Source organism: Saccostrea echinata, unplaced genomic scaffold (genome assembly GCF_033153115.1).
Source record: "Saccostrea echinata isolate AGI-Se365-2 ecotype Australia unplaced genomic scaffold, CSIRO_AGI_Sech_v1 ptg000003l, whole genome shotgun sequence".
NCBI lineage: Eukaryota > Metazoa > Mollusca > Bivalvia > Ostreida > Ostreidae > Saccostrea > Saccostrea echinata.
Window position 1 is genome coordinate 3,090,010 of NW_026889752.1, and position 12,137 is coordinate 3,102,146.

The 12,137-nt window shown below is 31.6% G+C and overlaps 1 protein-coding gene across 1 annotated transcript; it reads left to right on the plus strand.

Annotated features, from left to right (window-relative positions):
- The first annotated feature begins 844 nt into the window (after positions 1 to 844).
- On the plus strand, positions 845 to 2,216 carry LOC133178752 (alpha-2 adrenergic receptor-like). Its single transcript, XM_061313460.1, has 2 exons — positions 845 to 1,555; positions 1,685 to 2,216. The coding sequence occupies exons 1-2, from the start codon at positions 851 to 853 to the stop codon at positions 2,201 to 2,203; spliced, it is 1,224 nt and encodes a 407-aa protein (XP_061169444.1). The 5' UTR covers positions 845 to 850; the 3' UTR covers positions 2,204 to 2,216.
- Positions 2,217 to 12,137: the final 9,921 nt, after the last annotated feature.

Here is a 12,137-nt window from a genome sequence, read left to right on the forward strand (position 1 = left end):
TGCATGTAGAACTTCAAGGTCAAGAGGTCAAAAATGTTGGTACATGTATTTAAAGGGAAGTCTTGTAAAAAGGAATACACATACGAAGTATGAAAGCCTTTAACACCAGCAATTCGAAAGTTATGACCAAGGTTAAAGTTTGTCAAAAGTAGGTGAACTCCTAGGTCATGAAGTAACAAATTGGCATCTAAGGAAAGGTCTTGTCACAGAGAATACACTTTTGAAGTATGAAAGCCCTAGTACCAACCATTCAAATGTTATTGCTAAGGTTAAAGACTTTCAAGAGTTATTCAAACTCCCAAGATCAAGATGTGAAAAATGTATCCAAGGAAAGATCTTGTCACACGAGATGCATTTGAAGAATAAAAGCCTTAGCACTATAGATTTAATAAGGGTATTTATGGCTAAGATTAAAGTCTTGAAAAATTTGCAAAAGTGGATCAAAGATCAAGGTCAAAAGTCAAGGTAAAAAATGTTGTTAGGAAGGTTTTTGAGCGAGTATCAATCAAGTTTGTTTTCCTTTTTTATTGCAATTGTACTTGCAAGGATAAAACATCCTGTTAAAACTTTTATGAGGTCTTTCTAGGAAATAAATTTTGCCTTTTTCCCGAAATATATTTTATTACGTGTCAAAAAAACTTACTTATATAACACTCTTAAAGCTTCCTTGTATCTATCTTTTAAATCTATCGATTTAACAATACAATATATAGACATTTTAGAGCTTAATATTTAACTTCCTTCAAAAGGGCGTACCCGGTGCATTTTACATGGAAGTGTTCATCTAGACTACTGCAGCAGGGGCGTAAAACTACATTGTTAACCCTAACGGTCCGTGATTGGATAAATCATGAATTTTTCCGTTGCTAATGCCGTTGTGGAATGCAATTCTTATTTTTCACGTGCACTGTCATTTAACACTTCCATTATTGTAATTTTTCTGTGCTTGGGATTACTGGGAAACGTTCAAGTTTTATACCTTTACAAATACAAGATGCCTCAAACAGAGGAACGGTTCTTCATACCACATTTAGCCGTGGCGGATCTACTTTCCTGTGTGTGTTTAGCTTTCCTGGGTATTACTATTAACTTCAATTACATTAATTTTTCACATGAAGTCTTATGCCAATTTCTTCATTATATTTCTTGGGTGACAACCTCATGGTCAGCTTTTATCCTTTTGATGATTTCAATCAGCAGATATCTGAAGATTTGTCGTCCAAATGGAAAACAGATGTCAATTTTCGCCAAAAAGTGCGCCGTAGGTTGTTGCCTGATATTTTCAATTATTAATACACTTCCCGTTGGTTACTTTGCTGGATATCGGTATCAGGATGTAAATTGTTTGCAAAATAATATAACCGTGAAGATGTGCGAATTAAGGGAGTTTGAAGGAACAACACACATTTTAAAAATGGTTTATATTTTCTTTGAAATATTTGTCCTCTTTTCCAATGTGGGAATCACTGGAGCATTGTATATTCCAATTGGCCTTCAAATTTTCCGCCGATTTAAAGGAAGAACTGATAAAAAATTTACCTACCAGGTAAACGATGTAACCAGCGAAGTAAAAATAGATTCAACTGATGACCTAGGGATTTCAACCGACATATCTGCGAAATTCACTGAAGTGACTAGCATAGGTCCATTGAACAAAACTGAGTCTACATGTAACACCGAAGAGGTGTCATTTGGGAAGAAAGATAAAAAATCACTAGGAAACTTAGAATCAGAAGTGGAAATGGAAGTAATGAGATCTGAAAACAAAGGAAACGAATATTCAAAGACTGAAGCTGGCCTTGATAATGAAATAAGGAAGCAAGCATTTCGAGGTCCTTTGGCAGATGCTGGAAATTCTAGCCAAAGCTCGGGTAAAAAGTCGGATGTTATTACAACTAGAAAAAAGAAATCAAGCACACGGAAGAAAAGGAATAAAAACGTCAGAAATAACTTCACTTACATGTTTATTACTATCATTGTATTTTATATTTTATCCTACTTCCCAACACTTGTAACTATACTTTTGGCAACGGACGATCCATTCCACTTCTGGTATTCCATGGATGTAGTGACTTTAAATGTTGTTATGTTAATGAGGCGATCATCTATTATTAACCATATTGTCAATCCTATCATCTATGGGTACTTTGATTTAACATTCAGAAAAGCGTTCATGAAGTCTCTCAGAAAAATGTGCAAATAGATAATAATGACACATACACTTGTTCCAGTAATAAGTTAAACACTACAGTATGATATACAATGTGGGCAAACTTTTATTACGGGGACATTATTGCCTGTGAATTTTATAACTAAGTATTTTTTCCTTCACCACTAAAAGAAATAGAACAACAGCGAAGGAGAAACTTCAGGAATACTTTACATGCTGTACAAAAGTATATTTGAAAAGTGATGTTAATCTAGATGTGGATACTTAAAAAACTCCTAGGACCTTTTAGAAAATTTGAAATCACATATTCTTACGAAATTCAATACCATCAAATCGTACGACCTTTCAACACTTTATACAACCAATCGGTAAAGTAAGGTCCACGCTTTTTGACATCATACACAGCTGCTTTTTCAGTAAAAAAGAAACTTGTAAATTTATTTACCTTGTCATTGGTCATTTGCAAAATTATTTTGTGAAAAACATTCTGATTGTACACATAAGTACCCCGAAGGAGATTTTAAAAATATGCTTGAGTTTCTGATTGACAATATCTATGCAGGTTTTGGAGTTCCAACAATCTGTTGGAATTTCCATGGGTACTAATTGCGCCCTGTTATTAGTAGACCTATTTCTGTAATCATATGAAGCATAATTTAATCAAAAACCTCTACATGAAAAGAAGCCTCATGCTGTGGCTCTAAATTCAACATTTAGATATATCGACAAAGTTTTTTTTTCAATTAACAATATTTATTTACATTCCTACGTTGATTCGATATATCCCTTTGAACTCGAAATAAAAGATACCACAGAGTCGGGCATATTTGTTTCATGTTTGGATATTTTACTAGAAAAAATGTTAATGGTAACCTAACAACAGAACTTTATAATAAACGTGATAACCTCAACTTCCTTTATATACGTACGTGTAGCAATTAATATACCATTATGACCTGCATATGGAGTTTATGTCTCCCAACTGATTCGATACGCAAGATCATGCTCTATGTACGAACAATTTTTAAAACAAAGCAGTCTCGTTTAAAGTCAGCATTTTGCAAATACTATTGTCGATACAATGACCTTGTCAGCAATCTAATATCAATTCAAATATTGACTGACTTTTTTTCATACAAAGTGTTAGGCCTATGTTTTCACAATGAACTGTTTATGGATTTTTCCATTTGCCCGATAATGACAAGGAGCACTTAGCGGGTGTGACCGGTAGACAGGGGATGATTACTCCTCCATGGCACCTGATTCCATCTCTGATGTATGTAGAGGTTCGAGCTTGTTCTGCTTCTGATTTCTATTGTACAATGGACTATCTTGTACGTGTATGAGCAAAATTACTGCTTAAGTTATCTTCATATTTCACATTATTGAATAGTAGGATTTTTATGAAAAATCTCAGGCCATTCTACAGGAAAACGCCCTATATGAACCTGGAATTTTATATACGTTTTGTTGCGTTGAGGCAAAACGTAATTAAATGTATCTCAGTTTATAACATTTTGCATGGTAACAATGCATGCACTTCAGGGATTCAATTTTTTATTCTTTAAATGTTTTACCTGAAAACGCGATGGTTTTGAATATTAATAAATTTAAAACAATTTAATGTGGAGTAGAACACTTTGAAATTAGAAATATGAATTTCCATAAATTTTACATGTATGAATCCACACTTTAATGCAATTATATTATAGCTTATTATAGTCTTTGGATTCTAAGTCCAGTGAAGTTTAAGAGCAAACTTGGGCCAATAAGTGCAAAATTCAGACTACACAATACATGCAGCGCTTTTTTCCGAAAAAAAACCTCCACCATCTTCTCTCCAGCAGGACAACACATTTTCAAATACATGCTAATTGATATCATTAACAGAGTACATGCTGACCAAAAAATGTTGCTCAAAAATAGTGTAGAGGATTAAAAAGTATTCCTGATGGAAAGTTGAAAAATAATTACTAGTCCCATTTTGTGTTCTGTATGGGCTCTTAATGCGTTTAAATAAAAGAATTAGCTAATATTCATATTCAAATTGTTATGAACCTGGTATGCTTTTCATACTGTCGTATGATCTGTAATTTGAATAAAAGACTTTAAATACCTCATTCATGGTTTTATCGATTGAACACCTTGCAAGTTAAATGACATTTAACAATCAAGACACATTGAAAAGGGAAATCCCAGTTTGACTGTAAAATTATATTCTTGAAATGGATGAAATAATTTTGGAAACAACACGCAAGCAATGTTTTACAGGAGTAATTATTGCATTCATCTTTGGATCTTTGTACATTATCGATGCGACTCTGAAAGATTTTCACCGGGAAGCAAGGATTAGGGATGAAGAAGTAGCTTTTCTTAGGCATAAATGCAACAAATATGATGAGGAGTTATCGGTCCTAAAAGGGGAAAACAAGGAACTCCGCCTATTGTTAAAGAAATATGACGAAGAATTATCGCTTATCAAACAGAAAGGTAAAAGTATAGGAAACAAACTGATTGTATTGTAATTTTGCTTAATGAAATTTAAGAACAAAAGCTTCTGTTGAAAGGGATATGTTTTTGGTAAATTGGTTTGGACTCAGGACGGGACATAAAAATGGAACTCACGCATATGTATTTTGATATAATCCGTCAAGTTAACATCATATTCAGAGATTTTATAAAAGTAAATATTTTTCAGTAGGAAAAAAAAAAAAAGAAAAAAGAAATAAAATGCAAATGCCTTCTGAAAACGTTTAAATCATATCGGTTCCACCTGTCTATCTGTTACAAACTGATATGGTGTAAAGGCAAGATATTCCTTACTTGTTTTAAGCTCTGAGTCACCTCAATATTAACTTTGGGGGGGGGGGGCTCTTGACGAGAATAAATCCCTTTTTTTATCGACAAGTACAATCCCAGACTTGAAAACATTAATCTTTTGTACACCATGTTAAATGGTAGAAAACAGGTTTGCTGAGACTGAATTCCTGCGAATGTTGATGAAACATGTAGAGAACCAGCTCGGAAATTCAATTATTAGGATGCCATCTGAAAGCAAAGGAAGAAGTGAAAAGTAAAAGATGAATATAGTTTCATTTTTGTATTATATTTGTTCTTTTTTGTTTTACTTTAGAATACTATTTTGGTGAGTGTTCGTGGTCAGGGTTAGTGAACAGATATGACGAGGCATTTACATACGCTCCCAAGGGGTATGTCATCACTGGTGTCAGTAGCCATCATAATAATGGTCCTGAGTAAGTATTCTCGTAGAAAAGTCAAACTGACAGGTTATTAAAAAAAGTCAAACTGACAGGTTATCAAAAAAATCAAACTGACAGGTTATCAAAAAAAAGTTAAATTGACAGGTTATCAAAAAGAAGTTTTGTATAGATGAAACGGGAATAAATACAGAATACCAATTTCATATACTGTTTCATAATATACTTAACTCATTCATATTAACTAAAACAGTGTATTTCTCAATTCTTAAAAATCTTGTATTGTAAAAGCATCAAACACAAGATAAATACATACATACATACATACATACATACATTTATATATATATATATATATATATATATATATATATATATATATATATATATATATATATATATATATATATATATATATATATATATATATATATATATATATATATACTTTAAGCATATACATATATAAAACTTAAACAAATAAATGATAATATACAATACAATTTTTAATTTTCGTATAATCTATAAGTAACAGCTTTTAATTCTTTTCATTGATTTCTAATATATCGTTGTATCATTCAAGTATTGGTTGTTCTTTTGTTTATTACTCATTGTTCATTTTTCATGTTAACAGGGATAGGCAATTTGAGTTTAAAGTGTGCAAATTGCTGGGAAGATGAAAAATCCTGCAAGGAAAGGGAAACACAACATTATTCTTCACATTTATTATCTTTAATCTAAATTAACATTGCTTCATCACTGCAAATGAAATATTTTTTAAATAAAATATTCAAAGTTAAATAAACATAGAAATGTTCATATACATGTATTTGTATTAACTTGAAGCTAGGATCCAAATGATTTTCTAATTTCCTCTCTATTTCCAGTATTTAGAGGAAGAAAATACATAACGACCATGTTTATGGTAGCTTCAGTTATTTTTTCGGGCTCTGCACCTTAGTGTATTTGCAGGAAACTTAGGAATAAAGTTTTAAGATTTTCACAAATTTGACGGATGTCGGCCTTGATCGTATGTAGAACATGTACTTTTGTGTTGAATCATCTGGGAGACATATACTCCAATTGCAGATGATAATGATATATTGCTATATAAAAGGGATGTTGACGATAGAAAATTAAAGTCATCACATTTATCATAAAGTTTAGTTCTTAGTTTGCCTACAATGATTTTTTTCTTATAGATATCCAAATATGAAACAGATGTGTCAGACTCTGTTATGTCTTTCGTTTCTTGTTCAATGAGATATATAGAATAAATTTAAGACGAAAGATTTTTTTTTTACTAATAAAATGTCGTCGATATCCAAATGTCGTATTGAAAGCCACAACAAGTGACTTCTTCTTTTCATTTAGAAGATATTGAATAAATTCTGCTTCATAAAAATACAAAAACAGGTCTGCTAATAATGGCGTAAAAATTCGACAGATTGTTGGAAGACCTGGTCTCCAAAGATTACATGTATATTGTCAATTAGAAACTCAGGTCTTTTAAATACAAATTTCGAAGTACTTGTATGTAGAATCAGAATATATATTTTCTTTTAAATAAGTATGCAGATGCCCAATGACATGATATTTAAATTCACGTTTTCCAATTTTATTGAGGAAACAGATGTCAGTGATGTCACAAAACCAAGTATTTAGTTTATCGTGAAGAATGGTCGTATAAAATGTTGAAAAGTCGTACGTTGTAATGTTATTGAATATGGTGGAATTTTTCTAAAATTAAGTTACTCAGATTTTTAGAGTATCCACATCTGATTTACAGCACTTTTCGAATATGCTGTTGTACAGTACACACAAAGAATCTCCTTCACAATTGTTAATATTTTTGTGAGGAAGTATAGAAAGAGATTTGGTAGAACATTAACTAGAATCCGTTATTATAAACACAAAACGCATTGTTAGCTGTGGAACTTATTAAAATTTAAAACGTTATAATCGAATATTGTGTTTCAATTATATTTAATTAACGTTCGTGCAACTGGATCCTGGTGAAAATTTTATAATGCAAATGGTAGAGAATTAATTTTAAAAATGCAAACTACCAGATATGCTTTTGAAAGTTTTAATGACGTTTTCGGTCTGAAAGACTACCGATTCTAATTTTCTGGTTCCGAGATATTACCATGAAAAGGTTTGCTCCTATAGGAGTAAAATGCCGAAAGTACATATTTATATAAATTAATTGTGCTTTCAGAAAAACTAAAAATTATTTGGTAATGATGCTGTATTTCGTGAAACTGATATGCATATAAATATATTTTCAAATGTATTCTGGTTTGTTTTCCTGCATGAAGTGACATTTTGAAATTTGTATTAATTTTTCCATTTTGGGAAGAAATGTGATATTTTTTCCTTTGCTTACCTTTATACATGTATCTATCTATCTATTTTTTAAATTAGTGTATTTCAAAGTTTCCTTGCTTTCTTCTTGATTTTTTTTTTCATCATACATTAATAGCGAGCGCAGCGAGCGGCGCGAAGCGCCGCTCGTCACTGCGAGCTCTTAAAGCAACGCCTGGGCGAAGAGAAAATTCGGACTTTACACATTGATCCAAATGAATTTTTTTCCCCAGTTACCTGTGGTCCCATAATGCTTAGCGAATTGCATCTCGCCGCAAACAACGTTCTCGCGGTAGCAACAAAAACTCGACAAAAAATAAAATTACATGATATAATGGATATAAAGCAGATAAATAGTAGATCAAACGTTCTTGATTAAAATTAGCTCTGTTCAGACTACGTTTTGGTAATGCAACATACATAGGACGTCATATGACGTCACAGTCTAGACGTAGCAAGTGTCACGTGCTGTTTGACGAGCCCGATCTAAATTAAAACTGAAAGGTATCTGCGCTCGCCCTAACGGTTGCACCGTCAACATGTTACATGTAAATAAATAGAACAATTGGACGCATGAAGAAAATGTTGAAGAACGATTAAATTGATATGATACAAAGGTATCCAATACACATCATATACAGGCAAGTTATTAAAGCTAAAGATTGCTGGCACAGCTTTACAGAAAACACGTCTAATGTGATCAGTAAGGCATATACATGAAATTCATTTTACATGTACAAAATCGATTATAATTCAAGCTGTTGAACATTTGTGGCCAAGTCACTTGGAAAAAAATCTATAAGGCCATATTATCAAAATTAAAAAAAAAAATGAATATCTTAAGAAAAGAAAATTTTAATGTTTCCAAAACTTACTAGCAGTTGCATTGCTCATTGTAGCGACAAGTTTGTTAAGTTTTCTTTTACTTCACTCTTACACTTGGTATGTACACTATAATTTTATACATCGTGAATTTATCGATTCATTAATTGAAAACTAGAGTTAAAGTTCTTTGAGGCTCACTGCATGGACAATTCTGACGTCAAAGCTTAGTCATTCTGGAAATTTAAAGAGAGAGCATACCATAAAAAGTAAGTGCATTTCTTTAAGTATAATTAATATTTTACTTCGCAATTTGAATCATAACCGATAGAAAAAGTTTACAGTGTACTGAATATCATATAAATTAATTATCGTGTGATAAGAATTACAAAGCGAAACTTTCTAATTCGATATATATATATTTATATTATCTACTGCTAAAATCTTAAATTGAATACATTTAATTCAATATATAGAATATAAATTTTCACTTTCAAACATTCACATAAATTAGAAAGAATCAAAACCAGGAAGTAAAATTGATGAATAAAGATATGGAAACGCGTGTTTAAACATGTAAAGTGTCAACAAGGATTTTAAATAACTCAGAGAACGCGAATACAAATAAATGTACTATCTACAACGTCTTTCCAAACCTGTTTTTTAATTAAGCAATTTAAAGACAAATGCTTTGTAGATTGCAGAATTTTCTTGATACAATCAATAAAACAAGTGACATACACACGTCAAGTTTTACAATTATCTTTTTTTTTTTTTTTTTTTTTTTTGTTTTTCTCTATTTACACCTTTCATTCTTTGCTTTGTTTTCCAGATACAAATGTATTTTAAGTCAATAAAATATTTGAATAAATGTAACAGCTAAAATGTTTCATACCTAGCATAAAACCGGACCAAGGTAGTGTTTAGAAAGATTTATCAAATTTGAGTTTTAATTGGCGTTGACATCTAAATGTATTTGGTAAAAAGACTTATTTAGAATTCGATCAGTTAAGTACATGCGAGACAGTTTATGCTAAATCAAAGCACTTTACAGAAAATATTTTGAAACATTCTTCACACTTAATCATAACCCTCCCCACCCCCAAAAAGCTCGTTTGTACAAAAGGATTTTTTCTGTTGTGTTTGTTCGTCAGTCAAAATTCATCCCAATGATGTCATTTTTTTTACATGTATATATAATAATTCAGTTTTACACGGTATTTATTGTATTATCGTTGTAAGTGCAGTGATCCTATCTTGACTCATGTTAAAATTACATCCCTTTTACAATTCCTCAATTTTGGTGGTATCACATATATAATTAATTTATGTACTACATGTACCATCGTTGTAATGTTAACAACTGTTGATTACACTTATAAGGTTATCAGTAAATTAGGTCCATGGCCATTTAAGTATTTGCCTACTGTTATTTTCTTTAAACCCCAAATTATATTCGTGGTCCTATAGATATATTTTGGCCGAACATAAGAAAGCACAGTATTTGCAATAGTGCATGTAGGTACATGGATCATGACGAATAGATTAGTTTCTCTCTCTCTCTCTCAATATATATATATATATATATATATATATATATATATATATATATATATATATATATATATATATATATATATATATATATATATATATATATATATATAGTTAAACTTGTTGGTAAGGATGCATTCGATATATCTTTCTCCCTACTGTATTGCCTATATTACTGAACGTGACAATTTATAAAGATTTTGTTTTCTTCTGTAACTTTATTGTAGATTACAATGGCAGATGCATGCCCACCTTCCTACGATTCTCATTCATTCATAACTATATGTCCGATGTCTCAAAAAGGCTGGGAGGAAAGGGCTTTGCTGAAGAATTGCTCTGCTTTCCCTCAGACGTGCAAAAGACCCCTAGAATATCATTGCCTACTAGATGCGTACAGAAATAGGAGCATAGAAGTTTGTGCACCAAAGACGAGACTTGTCCAGCGTAAGTGCTCGTTTCTATTTTCATTTTCCAATTATCGTTAGAATATCTGCAATGCATTCATACATCCATGAAATATAGCTATAATCCAATACCTAGAATCCATACTTAATATTATACAATCATTTTTAATACTAAGTTACAATTTTTTAGCTCACCTGAGCTGAAAGCTGGTGAGCTTATATCACCCATTGTGATGCGTCCGTCCGCCGTTTCGTCCTATGAAAACTTTTTGACATTTTCTTCTCACTTTTCTCAAGAAACACTGCCAATTTTATCCAAAATTTATCACAAAGCATCCTTGGGAAAAGGGGATTCTAAATTGTTCAAATAAAGGGCTAATTCTTATTCCAAGTGGAGATAATCAAGAAAAGGCAAAAAAGGGTGTGCTCATTAGAAAATCTTCTCAAGAATCACTGGGCCAGAAGGAATTAAAATTAGGGTGAAGCTTTCTGAGGTAGTACAACTTCTAAATTGTTTAAATCGTGGCCCCCTGGGGAGGGTGGGGCGACAATAGGGGATCAAATTTTTACATTTAAATACATAGGAAAAATTCTGTAAAAATCTTCTCAAGAAACAAAAGTGATGAAAATAATGTGGAAGCTTTCTGAGGCACATGTGAAGATTCTAAATTATTCAAATCAGGGCCCCCGAGGATGTTTAGTGCAGCAAAATGTCTTCAGTTTCTTGGTCCTGTGTTTTGATAAATATTACATAATTTTACTTAAGAACTATTCTTTCTTGTAGAATATTGTCCCTCATACAGCCTAAATGCACAACGTATTACTGATCAATTCAACTGCAGCAGATTATTTCCTGACTGTCCAAAGCATCAATACTATTCAACTGATATCCTTAATTGTAAGATATCAAATTAAATAAATTTCAATATTTATATTGTTTTCGAAATTTTGGATTACATGTATTTCAGATGGAACATTTCTTCTTTCTTTATAGATACAGGGTGCTTGCAGAAAATTCCGTAAGTTTTGCGAAGAAAATACTTTCATTTTGTATCCTTTTTTGTAACTTAGGTACTATATGGATAAACTGATTAACCAGAATTAAGCAATGCTCAATTACATCTTTGTTCAAAATTGTGAACAATTATTAATTTGAATTGTTTTCCAGATTTTAACCTGTTACTATATATAGGAAATCTGAAAAAGTATAAACAAATTCATATCAATACCGTTTGGACATTTTTCTTGGGAAATTTGTGCTCAAATCTAATTGTGCTACAGTACCTCGTGATTATATATGTTATTCTCATTAAATATGAACAGTTTTTAATATATGATAGCTGGAAAAATGACGTGCAAACAGACCAACAGTATGGAAATAAAAATATGCATCTTCATCTAAATCGATATTTCAGACAACGTTACGACATGAACATGTAACAAGGGCTAGACCTTTTGCATGCACAAAAAAGGAAAACCCCTCTCATCTAATTTTTTGTAAAGCCTTTTATTTCACATATATATATATATATATATAGAGAGAGAGAGAGAGAGAGAGAGAGAGAGAGAGAGAGAGAGAGAAGCATCCGGATATTGGAAGAT

Bases quoted from the DNA above. Each gene is read 5' to 3' on its own strand.
- LOC133178752 (XM_061313460.1), top strand. From the start codon at position 851: ATGAATTTTTCCGTTGCTAATGCCGTTGTGGAATGCAATTCTTATTTT. The intron at 1,556-1,684 runs GTAACCAGCGAA...AACACCGAAGAG, and splicing joins TTACCTACCAGGTAAACGAT to GTGTCATTTGGGAAGAAAGA.